Source organism: Delphinus delphis, chromosome 10 (genome assembly GCF_949987515.2).
Source record: "Delphinus delphis chromosome 10, mDelDel1.2, whole genome shotgun sequence".
Taxonomy (NCBI): Eukaryota; Metazoa; Chordata; class Mammalia; order Artiodactyla; family Delphinidae; genus Delphinus; species Delphinus delphis.
Window position 1 is genome coordinate 25,154,195 of NC_082692.2, and position 13,519 is coordinate 25,167,713.

General features: G+C 49.0%; 1 protein-coding gene across 2 annotated transcripts in view; it reads left to right on the top strand.

Moving 5' to 3' along the window:
• The window catches only part of LOC132431925 (very long chain fatty acid elongase 5), a 70,311-nt gene extending 57,382 nt beyond the window's left edge, over window positions 1–12,929 (top strand). For both annotated transcript variants that reach the window (XM_060021656.2, XM_060021657.1), the window contains exons 4-8: window positions 4,602–4,679; window positions 5,477–5,648; window positions 7,390–7,514; window positions 9,684–9,818; window positions 11,075–12,929. In XM_060021656.2, the coding sequence (XP_059877639.1) occupies window positions 4,602–4,679; window positions 5,477–5,648; window positions 7,390–7,514; window positions 9,684–9,818; window positions 11,075–11,206 (642 nt within the window). In that variant the 3' untranslated portion in view covers window positions 11,207–12,929. The remainder of the gene's footprint in view (window positions 1–4,601; window positions 4,680–5,476; window positions 5,649–7,389; window positions 7,515–9,683; window positions 9,819–11,074) is intronic.
• Window positions 12,930–13,519: the final 590 nt, after the last annotated feature.

A 13,519-nucleotide genomic window follows, 5' to 3' on the forward strand; every position in this document is an offset into this window, starting at 1 on the left:
GATGAGGGCCACACAGGATGACATTTTTCTGCTGAAAGTGTTTCAAATGATCTTGTTTCTTGAGATGCTTTGGTGGCATTACAGAAAGTGCCTTGGAAGTGGTTATCATGCTATAGGGTATACATTTGTGGTTAAATTGTGGTGTTAGATGAGAAAAGTCAACTCTCACCTAGACAATCAACTAGAGATGAATCACTCCGTGAACTGCATCATCCAGACCCAGCTGTGTATTCACCTCAGTTTTCTTCTTTAAGTGAAAAGATGCATGAAACCACTTTTGGTTATTGAATTTGTCTCATAAGGAGAGAAGAAAGCTTCTAGCTAGGCTTTAATTATAGCTCTGCACACGCCCATGACCTAATTGAAGTTTGCTTTACTCCAGAGAAGGAGTGGTGGTTCACAGCGGTGCTGTGTGTGTCTTGGTTACTGGGGAGAAGCCAGGTGTAGGGTACTTAGTGCTCCCTCGGTGGTTCTTGGAGTGGCCGGTGGGATCCGGAGCTGGGGCGGTGGTGGCCAGCTGCTTGCTGTGGCCTGCTTTTCCACTGGAGCACGGACCTGCCCTGTCGGGGTGACTTCCAGAAGTCAGGGTAGAGCCCTGCCCTCACTTCCAGTGCCTCCCCTTTGGTCCCACCTCCTGGGCCCTCCCTGGGGCTGCAGTGTGATGAGCTGCCCAGAGCAGCTCTTGGAGGGAAGGCCGGGCGTTGGCTGAGAGCCTCCAGGGTCTGGTACTCAGACATGCCGTTTTTTTCTGATGGGAATGGAGAGAGCAGGACCCTGATACTGGCCACTTGTACGGAGGGTGGCTGAGAAGCTTAGGTGAATAAACTTGAACTCGGGTGCTTGATCCTCACGTATTAAATATCCTGTCCCTTTTGAAGCCAAGGATATTTAAGAATTAAACTCCATGTCACCAGTATGACATTTAATGAGGACTGGTTTTCATCTTGTGAACGGAAACTTTTATTTTCCCCTGCAAATAAAACATTGGGCCTAGATTTAAGGGGCAAGAAGCAGCACCTTGAACACTTTGTTTGTTGTTACCGAGCAAATATTTGTTCAACATCCCTTATGTACGAGTCCCCGTTCCATCTCCCTCCACCCCCGTGATGGATTCTGTGGATGCAGATGTGCAGACACAACCTCTGAGAGCTTTCAGAGGAGCTTCAGACAGAGCCAGTGACGGGTCTTAAAGGAGCATGTAAGCACATAGGTGTAAGTCACGGCGGCTCAGAGGCAGGAGACGGGCTTCAGCTGGAGTGCTCAAGGGAGCAATAATGAAAACCAATAAAATTTTAGCTGACCTTTGAAGGATGAATAAGATTTTGAGAGCTGGAGATGGGGGTCCATGGGTGCAGAGAGCACTGCAGTTGAAAAGGCTAAAGTAATGGTCATTTCTAACAGTTGCTGTGCTTATCCTCTATACCAGGTTGGGTGAGATAAGCATTACACACATCTTGTTAACGTCTCACGGCAGCCTGAACAGGCCAGAGTATTATTTTTATCCTGTTTGAAGAGTGAGGAAAATGAGGCCTGAAGAGCTGCCATCTGTTTTTGTAAATAAAGGAACAGGCATGGTTTGCTGTTTCATAGTATTTTTTGTGCTCCCTCCCTCCCATTGGTGATGTAAAAGAACTGCAAGTTTCTGTTTCTAAGCAAAGGCTTCTGTGAACACAGATTTTACATTCTCTTCTGGTGTTTTTGAAAGTTGTTTCCCCTTTTTTACTGCCAAGGGGCAAAAGCAGATGTGCTTAGAGGGGATGCCCAGAAGTGGTGACGCGTTTGCTTTGAAGTCTTCACACTGTCTCTCCTAGTTGCTCCTGTGACCAGAAACACGGAATCATGCAACAGCCAGCTGGGCTCAAGGGGTGGGACTTCCTACAAGGGGAACAGATTTTGCCCTTGGAGAAGGTATCTCACCTGGGAGAGGCTCACACCTGTGATCTAGGCTTCTTTATCTCCATCCTTTAACCCAGTGGAGTTCCAAAAAGTTCTTTCTCTGTACCCTCCAGCCACAGAAGAAAATTTATCAGCGCCCTCATGGGGTAGAAGGAAGGGCAGCAAAGAACATTGTGCCAAGATGACACCTCTCTTCCCTCAGGTTTCCACCCCAGCGCGGGCACACACGCACACACACGCGTGCGCACACACACACGCGCGCGCGCACACGCACACACACACGCAGCCCACTTTAGACTCAGGCTTTGTGTCTTGCTGGTTGGGACTTCTGGTAGGTCTGCACGCGGTGTGCTTAACTGGCATGACTTTAGGAAGGGGAAGACCAGAAAGATAATATACCTTCCAGTAAATTACCTGTGGGTCTGGTTTTTCAAAGATAGTATAGTGTAGTTTATGTGTGGTCTGTTTTCAAAAAAATCTTAGTAACTGTAGAAAATTAAAACAGAACCTTTGGAAATAATTTAATACAGCCTCATCTGCTTACAGTAAAGAATGACCAAGGTCCAAGGGAATTAGCTGGCATGTCCCAGGTTGCTCACTAGCCCTGGTACTTTTCTGCTCCCTAATCCTGGGTTCTTTTCATCATAAAATGATGGGCTGGTCTTTCGCCGCAAAAACTGTGTTAGCTCTTAAAGGAGTTAGTAGAAGGAAAACCAGATTGAAGCAGGGTGTTGAGTGTGCTGGCTTTTGTCTCTGAGGGTGGAAGTTTAACCGTTTGTCTTCAGACCTTTGTGATCAGCTGATGTTCCCTGAGGGTATCTGTGTGCCGCTGCCCTCCCCCGCAGCCAAACTCTGTTGGAGGACAGTGTAGGGGAAGGTGGTCAGTGCGAGGTTCTAAAGTCCTGTGTCTCGGTTACATCTTTTGTGCAGCGCTGGTAGGTGAACCATTTCTTACGTGAATCAGGTAGCATGAAACCAGTGGTTCCCACTCCTAGTTTCACACTGGAATTGCCTTGCAAGCTTCTGGTTTAATGGTCTGGGGGAAGCCAGGCATTAGCAATTTTTTTTTTTTTTTTTTTTTGCGGTACGCGGGCCTCTCACTGTTGTGGCCTCTCCCGTTGCGGAACACAGGCTCCGGACGCTCAGGCTCAGCGGCCATGGCTCACGGGCCCATCTACTCCGCGGCATGTGGGATCCTCCCGGACCAGGGCACGAACCCGTGTCCCCCGCATCGGCAGGTGGACCCTCAACCACTGCGCCACCAGGGAAGCCCCCATTAGCAATTTTTAAAAGCTCCCCCGGTGAGCCTGTCCTACAGCTGGAATGGGAACCACAGCTTAACAGTTCTCAAACATCAGTGGCATCAAAAATCACCTGTGAAACAACCAGTTTTCACACTGCGGAGTTTCACACCCAGAACTTTCTGATTCAGTGGGTCTGGGGTTAGGCCTCAGATTTTATATTTCTAGCTAACTCCTGGGTGATGGTGCTGCTGCATCGGGACCACACTTTATAAACCACAGGATTGGATTCTCTAGGGTTTTGGCTCTGAAGCTCCAGGCAGGGCTCAGGTATTTGCATGTCTTTTGAGTTCCCACATGATGCTGGTGCAGCTGGACTAGGGAACACGTTGAGAACCACACTTGGGGGCCCAGTGGCCGGTTCCTCGTCTTGGCTCCCCAGATGAGCTCAAGCATGACAAGACAGACCACCTGAGGTTTCTCCTCCCATGGCCCCACTTGACCACCAGAGGGAGAGCCACCGGGAACAGTTGAGGATGCCAAGGCTTCAGGAGATGGTGGTGAGCTGCGGTCTCCGTGGAGAAAGGCACATCTCGTGGGTGTCTGGCTGGCTGGAACATAGTGGACACGCACAGGGTGGTCAGATCACACCTTCCTTCTGGACCGTTGGAGCAGGTCCTTAGGTCTCCCCCTAGCCGGGCATCACCCTCATGTGCGGGTGAGGCAGCTGAGGCCCTCGTGGAGAACTGGCGACCCTGCAGCTCTGCACCCCAAGTCCGGGGTCCTCACTGTGCCACCACAGTGCCTACTCTGCCGCAGGTGAGTTCCGAGGCATGGGCACAGTTCCTCAGTTCGCAGAGGTCTCATTCATGGATCCGGAGACGACACAGCAGCGGAAAACAGTGAAGAGGCTCAGGCTGGACTCGGTTGCCCCAGGCTTGCAGCAGGGGGGCTCCAGACCGGCATCAGGATCACCTGGGAACCTGCTAGAAGTAGGAATTCTTGGGCCCCACCCCAGACCTGCCAGACCAGAAACACTCCCCGGCAATCTGCCTTTCACTGTGCCCTTGAGGTGGTTCTGGTCCTACACACTCAGGTTTGAGAAAGCCTGTGGTTTCCCCTGAGGCCGTGGCAGGGCAGGACCCAAGCCCATGATTGGAAAACTTGGGCCTCGGAATTGGCGAGGTGCCTGTGATGGGCCCAGGGGAACTGAGGGTTCTGGAGAGAGGCAGCCTGGCAAAGCAGGGCCTGCCCCTTGTGAAATTGAGTCCCTAGTCATGTAAACCCCCCTTGGTTCACACTCCCTTGTCATTATGGTTTTTTGCCCGGACCAAACTTGCCTCAGCACAGCCCAAGGTCAGTCTGCACAGATTCTCAAATTAATGAACTTTAATTGAATAGGACTTCTCCTGGTTCTTATTTTGTTGGTGATTAGCTTTTTCCCTTTTTCTTTTTTTTTTCCAGTTAGTGACGGGAGTATGGGAAGGCCAGTACAACTTCTTCTGTCAGGGCACACGCAGTGGAGGAGAAGCAGACATGAAGGTATTGTCTTTTTTTTTTTTTTTTAATAACTAAATTGTTCAAAAGACAAGATGGCCGTCCAGGTAATCCCTGTGGACATTTTTTAAAGAACTTTAAAAGCAGTATGTGCACATGGTATGAGAACTTAAGCAGCATGAAAAGTATAGAATGGAAACTAAAATCTCCCTCTCTGCAAAAAGTAAGTCCTGTTAACAGCTTCCAGGGAAAAAATGTGCATGCATTTATCAGTATTTGTGCTCTGTTTATATAAACGGGATCGGAAGGATGTCTTAAGTGTTTTAATCATTCCTCTAAGTGGCCTCTGAGTGTGGTCTGCCGGTTCCAGCTTCCACTCTGGCGTGTTTTTTGGGTTTTGTTTTTAACAAAACGCTGCAGTCTACCCTCAGCGTGGCAGTCATTTCCTTAGAGACCCCGTGTGGCACGTTTAATTGGGCAGAACCTGGCAATGGATACCCTGATTCCTTTCTTCCTCTGCCTCGTGTCTGTCACCTGCCCCACGCCAGCCCCTGAAAGCAGAAGTGCCTTTCATGTGGTTTTCTTCCTCCGATGGCTCTGTAGGCTCCTTCCAGAGGGAACAGGAGGCCGGTGGGGATCTGTTAGAGACTTGAAAAGGGTTGGTGGACCTTTGAGAGCTTTCCCTGCCTCCACTCCCCCCAGCCCCCCACCCAGCCCCTGGTGTTCTGGCTAAAGGCACTGCAGAGTGACGCTTTGGCAGGGCCAGTCGGGGGGAGCGGGGGCGGTGGGATCCTGGGGTTGAGCGCAGAACCCGGAAGATGCTGACGGCCCCTTCCTCCTAGATCATCCGCGTGCTCTGGTGGTACTACTTCTCCAAGCTCATTGAGTTCATGGACACCTTCTTCTTCATCCTGCGCAAGAACTACCACCAGGTCACGGTCCTGCATGTGTACCACCACGCCTCCATGCTCAACATCTGGTGGTTCGTGATGAACTGGGTCCCCTGTGGCCACTGTGAGTCGGGCATCTTTGGGGACAGGTGTGAGCGGAAAGGCTGAGTTGAAACTAAGGCTTTGAGAAAAGGTGTTGTTTCTGTAGATATCTAGGTCAAGCCTTTGAATGTGGTGTCCAGGTTGCCTTTAACGATAGTCTGCGTGGCCTGTGCACTCAGCAAGCTGACAGAACCTTTTTCTAGTTCGGTGCACATCCTGTGCTGATTTGGCAAGATGAGGGAAAGACCAGATTCCCAGCCTGGGGCACATGAAGAAATCAGGACAGAGTTCTCTATTCCAGATTGTCCCTGATCCTTGTTCCCCTATAATTTGGAAGACGTTTGACTGACAGGGACAGACCAGGAAGATGGAATCACACCATGGAGTGGGCACCGGAGAACAAGCTTTAGCTGTAGTACCTCAGGGAGTCTGCACATACTCTGCTATAGTGACCCTCGCCTTCCTGAAGCGTGTTTAGCTGAGCAGCTTCTGTGACAAGCACCAACGTTTGAAGTAAACTCTCTAAGAAGGATGTGGACCGCTTGTAGTCTGAAGTGTCCTGTAATTTCCAGAGATTTAAGTTGTCCCCGTCAGTGTCAGCCCAGGAGTTCTAACATGTCCCAGTCAAAATTTCTGTCATCCATCACCAACAGATTTTGACCAGGACCCCTTGAGTCTATTCACAATATGTTTTTCCCCAGGATAGCACCACCCTTGATTAACTTGGCCCACCAGGATTCACATAGAGGATTTTAGAACCAGAAGGGACTTTCCAAGTACAGCTCCTTCCAGTTTGGGAGAACCCTGAGACCAAAGAAGGGTTGGTAGAGCTCACGCCTCATGGCCGTGGGTTACCTGACTTAACTTTCTAATAGAAACGGCACCTCCCCACATTAGAAGAGGACTTTAAATGTCAAAGATCCCACAGGATGACAGATGATCACCAGCCCCACCTGGCCGATGAGAAACAACTAGAGAATGGGCGTGACTTGTCCAAGGTCACGTGGCCAGTTCCTGTCATAGCCCAGCCTGGTGTGTCTGACGGCACAACCCAGCCTGGTGTGTCTGACGGCACAACCCAGCCTGGTGTGTCTGACCGCACAAGGGGGAAAACTGGTAGCTTTGCTTGATTGCTCACTGTGGGGGCAGAGGGCGGAGAGTCTGAAAAAAGACCTGCTGGTTCTACTGGAAATTACAAATTAAGACATAAATAATGGGTCTCTCATCTCTAAGGAACGAGGCTCTGGACTCTATTATTGATAAGAATATATGGCCTCCGCACTGCGGTCCTGGGGAATAACTAGGAGGTGCTTTCAGAGACCTCTCCAGACCTCAGCAAATGTGTAGAGGCGGCCAGCTTTGAACGTGCCGCCCACTGGCTGCCCTCCCCCCCCACATCTGCAACGCAGCAGTCACAGGCACTTGGGCAGCTGCCTCTGGGAGCCACTGGGGGCCTGGCAGCAAAACCTTTAGGTGCCAGAGTGGGGCGGGTGGTCTCCTGACTCCTGTGCTGGATGCCCACCGGGTAGCTGCGCAACAGACCCTGGGCTTAAAGCATCATGACGACTGCCTTCCCTGGGTGGAAATTGAACTCCGATTGCATGCCCGTGCAGTGCCAGATTGCTGCCGCCGTGTCTGCTAGCCCCTGTTCAAAAACACTTTGTGTTTTTTTTTGATTTAAAAGGAATCTTGGATTTTATTTGTGACCTGTTACATATAAAACATGGAGGCATCCTCCTCCCCAATTCCCTCTGTTCCTGCAGCTTATTTTGGTGCCACACTTAACAGCTTCATCCACGTCCTCATGTACTCGTACTACGGTCTGTCGTCCGTCCCTTCCATGAGGCCGTACCTCTGGTGGAAGAAGTACATCACGCAGGGGCAGCTGGTGAGTGACGTGGCCTCTTTCCCCCAGGACTTGCCACCTGGGGAACGCCAAGCTCTTCCTGGGGTGCTCTTGCTGCCCTCCTGGCTTCCTTGTTGTTTACGAGCACCTAAGATGTGGCTTTCCCATCCTCTCTCTCTCGGTCCAGTTAAACTCCTTGAAGTGGGCAGAGCAGGGCATCGTGTTCATTTCAGTCGATGGAGAGACCGTGCCTGTGAGGGTGCAGCTAGTTGGATTGCGGAGCAAGGATTAAGTCGAACTCTCTGACTTCCAGTTCAGCCATTTGTTCTGAGTTTGTGCACAGAGCATGTGTGTGTGCACATGTTTTCTAATCAGAACCCAAATCCAAGGTGAAACCTGTGTATGTGTTTCCAGGATTTGCTGGGAGGAGCGTGAGCCCAGGGCGCTAGCTTATTAGGCAGCAAGGATGCAGGTGCCGGGCGACCTCTCAGCCTGTGTGGTGGTGAGGGTGGCACTGCTGTGCCTCAGGTGGCGGCCCCCTTCCTGGGCCCACGTGCCAGGGCCACCCAGCAGCTGTTCGCACTTGGTGGTTATTTCCCACCGTCCTTCTTAAAGCTTTCCTCAGCTGTCAGTATGTTATACACCCTATTCCTCTCCCTTCCTGATTTCTTTCATAAACTAATTATTAACACTATTACTACTCACATTAAAATCCTGACATTTGTTGAGTTTACTACGTGCCAGGCTCTCACGTCAAGTAAGCAGTTTTACATGGATTGTCCCAGTAGCCTGATTTCGTGTTATTACCCCTGTTTTATAGACGAGGACATGGGAGCAATAGGCCAGAGCTAGCTAACCTGTCAATATTAGGTATTAAACTCTTGGCCCTGGCCTTGCCTTATTGGTACATTTTTTTCTAAGGAAACCAAGCTGATTCAGATCCCTCCAAGCCAACTGCAATTTTTCAATATTGAAAGATAACCTTCTGGGGAAAAAAAAATCCGAGGAGACCTTCTGAGCTGCTTATGTGTTTGGCGTTTCGTTATCATCTTTGCCAGCGGCTGGACAGGCCTTGTTAATTTTCTCCTTACCCACCTGTGAGGAAGGATAATTGTTCTTCAGCCTCCCTGTTACACTTGAGAAGCGACGCAGAGATCGATTTGCTCCACGCGGCGTGGCTCTGCAGAAGCAGAATTTAGAGCAGCCTGGAGAGGCGGTTTCCCATTAGGCTCTGCCCTTTGAGGTGGAAGATTGCACCCAGTTCGCCTAGATTTATTCTGCACACCACTTACAGTTTCTTCTCAGTCTAGAATACTTAACCTTAAAAAAGGAAACAAACAACAGCAAAAAACAGTTCCCTACATGGAAGCACTGAAAGGTGGGCCCGAAATCCAGTGGGCAGAGCCCTGCCCTCCGCTGTTAACTCCTTAAAGGAAGCAGCAGCCACGCCTTATCTTAGCCCCTTCTCCCCATTTCCCTCGGCCCTTCCCCTGCTTCTCAAGATTGACTTGTCAGAAATAATCTAGGGAATTAGCATTATATGCCAGTCAGAGTATCAGTCTGTCTGCCAGCCTCAGCCTTCACCAAACCAGAAGGTCCACGGATAAGGATGGGAAAAGTGTCCCGTGGGATTGCACGTCCTGCGGTGAGGTCCCTGGTCCCTCTAAACATACACCCCACGCCCATCCTTCCTTTACGAAGAAAACAAAAAACAAAACTCTTGCATCTCCTATACTGTATTCCTGAACTGTGTGTGTGGTGTGTGTGTGTGTGTGTGTGTGTGTGTGTGTGAGGTTTTTTAAACGCGTTTTCCATTTTTTCCTCCAGCTTCATTGAGATGTAATTCACATATAGTATTGTGTAAGTTTAGGGTGTACAGCGTGATGACTTGATATATGTATCTGTTGTGAAATCTACCCTCAGCAACTGCCGAATGTACAACGCAGTGTTGCCGGCTGTTCCCCAAGGTTTAGAGAAGATGGTTTCGGTAGTTGGAAGGGGAGGAGTGTATACGTAGGACCCATTCAGATGTATAACGAGTTTGGGTACGTTTAGCATATGCACCGTGTTTTCGGAATGACCTCTGTACCTACAGAAAGGTTAATAAGCGTTCCTTCCCAATCTTGGGGGTGCGGGGTAGAGCGCCCATCTGGCGGATGCCTTGGCCCTGGGCCGTGGCCGCGTGCTCAGCTGTGTCTCCTCCCCCACCAGGTACAGTTTGTGCTGACCATCCTCCAGACCAGCTGCGGGGTCATCTGGCCGTGCGCCTTCCCTCTTGGTTGGTTGTATTTCCAGATTGGATACATGATTTCTCTGATTGCCCTCTTCACAAACTTCTATATTCAGGTAAATCTCACTCTTCTGTGGCGGTTGAGATTTGGGGTCCTTGCAGCCAAGGCCCTCATTCGTTCCCTATGGGGAGCCCCTGCCTTGGTGGGGCTGGGGTGGGGGTCGCTGCCAATGGAGGAGGAGGTACTGAAGTCTGTCCAGGCCTCTGGAGTTCCAGGTCTTCGATGAGGGAGGCTCGGGGTCCCTGTGGGAAAGCAGAGCTGTCCAGCAGGCCCCGTACCGCCTCCCTCGTGGCCACTGCAGACCCGCCATAGGTGAGTCTCAACGCCATGTCCCTCAGCCCCAGTGCCCTAGACTTTGGGGCTTAACTAAATGTCTGAAGAAATTTCCATCACAGACCCCAGTTATAAACAGAAATCAGCCTTTCGTCCTGGTTTTCTTACACTTTCTCTCCCCGCTGCTCAGGTTTGGGGGTGTGGGTCGTTCCCAAGTGCATGATGTGATGTAGGTTTTTGCTCGTGGAAGGGTCTGTTTAGGGCAGGTTACCTACAGGGGAGCCTGACCTTTTGCAGCCACAGGTGACTCCCCTGTGTCCCGTCACCCCTGGGGCTCGTGTGTTCGTGCTCCACGGGCAGGGCCTGGTTCTGGGCAGGCATATAGGGGGTGGTCAGGAGCAAGGACAGAGGGAGTAAAGCCGGGTCACATTGAGCATCCCTCCCCCCAGGGCGGGGAGGGGCAGAGCAGCATGTTTGCCCCTCCCTGCGCCCCATGCAGGCAGACACCTTTCCCCAGACACGCCTGGGGTGGCGGCTTTGAGTTGCATTCACATCTTGCTGGGCTGGTGGTTCATGCTACACTTCGGGGCAGCCACCAGGTATGAGGGAGGTCAAAGGATAGGGCCCGACGAAGCTGAAGCCACCCTGTTTTGACTGCCCTCGTGGCAGAGCACTCTGTACGTAAAGGGCCGAAATAGTTGCTGAAGTCATGAGGCAGTTTTGAAGGCAGAGGATGTGAGTGACAGAAGGTACCGCAGTGGGAGCGTGGAAGGGCAGAGCTGAGTGAAGTGTAAATTGTGTTTTCTGTCTAACTCTCAGATAACATTGATACAGTGAGCCTGTGACTCACTGAACTTACCCAGGCTGAGCCTCAAAGAAATGGAAGAGTGATTGAAACCAGTGGCAAAAAAACATTTTCCTGGTCCCTTGACCACAGACGTTGCTTCTTGATATGATAGCACTGGTCCCCAAAGGCTCTAACGTTAGGGATGCAGCTGGGCCCCCGCCGTGGTTGCCATCTGCCCTTATGCCTTGCAGACCTACAACAAGAAGGGGGCCTCCCGGAGGAGAGAACACCAGAACGGCTCCGTGACGGCCGTGAACGGCCACACCAGCAGCTTTTCTTCTCTGGAACACAGTGTGAAGCCGAGGAAGCAGCGTAAGGACTGAGGCCCAAGGGTTGACAGCCTCTGAACCCCGTCGTCTGATTGTAAGCACAAATGAATTGTGCCCAATGCTCGTTAACAGCTGCTGTAACTAGTCGGCCTACCATAGTGTGACTCACGTAGGACCTCTTCCATCAGTTCCAAACCCCTAGGAAATGTAGACAGATTACCCAAGTAGGCATAAGATTTTTAACATTTCTGGGCTCTCACCGACCCCTGCGCTAGACTGTGGAGGGCGTGTTGTTGTAGTACACGACACTGCTGTTGCCTTATTAGTTATAACATGATAGGTGCTGAATTGTGATTCACAATTTAATAACACTGTAATCCACACTTTTTTTTTTTAACTGTAGACCATGCATGTGATTGTAAATTTGTATAATAATGGTGTTACAGTAGAGAAACACACATGCCTTAAAAGTTAAAAAACAGGGCCCAAAGCGTATTCGTTTAAATTAGGGTATGTTTCAAGTTTTTATTCATTTCTAATAGCTCTGTTCAGAAAAGTCAAAGACCATGACTTATGAAACTATCGTGTGACACGTAGTTTCAAGTGACTTGTACATGTGAAACCGGCACCTTCAGTTTTGTAATATCGGCTTTAAATCAGGCAGGTTCAAATCTAGTGGAACAGTCAGTTTAACTTTTTAACAGATCTTATTTTTTTATTTTGAGTGCCACTATTAATAATGTAAAAAGGGAGGGGGGGTTCTAAAGCAGTCTTGATGAAACTTAAAATATATATTCTTTGTCTTCAGGATTTTAGGAAGTGTGTAGGATGAGTAGGCCGTTTTAAATTTCAGAATTGCTTCAGTGTTTTTATACAGGAAACAAAGCCCATTTTGCTTTCCACTTGTGAGAGAAGATTTATACTTTTCAAGAGAGATGATTAAATGTTTACCATTTGACAGAGTCCCAGAGATGAGCAGTGGGGAACTGGTTGCCAGGGTCCAAATTTGGGTTGATTTCTGTACTATTTGTTTTGACACAAACTTCCTTTGAAAATGTGCCTAGCTTACCAAAATGAATTAAAGGTGGGGAAAGGACCTTAGAAAAATTTAAGGTAAAATTAAACAGATAGCTGCAGCATGAGAGAACTGGGGGATTGGATAGAGATGGTTTGTTTAATGTAAATCTAATAGCACCTGTAATTTTTTTATCCTGCTTCAAATCTAAAGATTTGTTTAGAAATACTTGTTTAAAAATAAGACTGCTTATCATAAAATCATGTCTCATACCCTAGAGGCAGTGGTCAAACAGATAAGGACTGTTGTGTGTGTCATCTTAAAGTGTTGGAATTTAGCCTCGGAATAACCTTCTCCGTCTGGAGGAAAAAAACATTCACTGAACCACTCGTGACACATCTGAGAAGGTCATTGACAATGTGTGAACGAATTGTTGGTTTGATATTTATGTAAATATCAGTTTATCATGCTTTAATTTTGCACATTCGTATTATAGGGAGCCAGTTGGTTCTCTTACTTAGTCTTGTGGGATTTCTGTTTGGAAGGAGTCACAGCATCTGTTTACATTTACCTTATCAGATCTAGAATGTGTATATTTGTAAATGTATGTCTTCCTAGGTCCTAGTTTGCAAATGTCTACATATTTCAATACAGAACGTATAACATTCAATAGTGTGCTGTCAAAGTGTGCTTTAGCTCATCTGGATATACCCACAATGTTAAATAATGTCTAAACATTAATCATTAAAATGTTTTTGATTACCTGTGCTTAGTTTTACGTTGTTTATGCGCTGCTAATTCTGAATGACTGGAGAAAAATCCGCTTTCTTCACCATCTAGGAACTCACCCCAATAGATATAAATAATTCAGTTTGGAAGGTTATGTTGTGGCTCAGCTCACAGGAGGAGGGATCAATCCCCACATCGTAAGACATGGTGGTGGCTGAACCCCAATTTCCTTCCTCTAAGCCTTTCCGAGTTTCCCCACTAAAGGCCTCAGCTCGAAGTCCACTCCTTTTTCCTTCCTCCCTCCCTGCCCCAGGCTATTAGAGTTACTTTCCTAGATCTAGACCAGAGGTCTGCACATTCTTTCTGTAGAGAGCCAGATAGTACATGCTTTAGGCTTTGCAGTCCACCCTGTCTCTGTCCACACTGTTCAGCTGCCTTTCGTAGAGAGCTCCAAAGCAGTCACAGGTCATATGTAAGTGGGTGGGCGTGGCTGTGTTCCAGTAGAACTTTATTTGCAAAACTGAAGGCCTGTGGCCATAGTTCCCTGACCCCTACTCTAGAGTAATGAGGGCCCACCTGTGTCACATTCTTTGCCAAAGACCATTTCACGTCCCAGGCCCTGC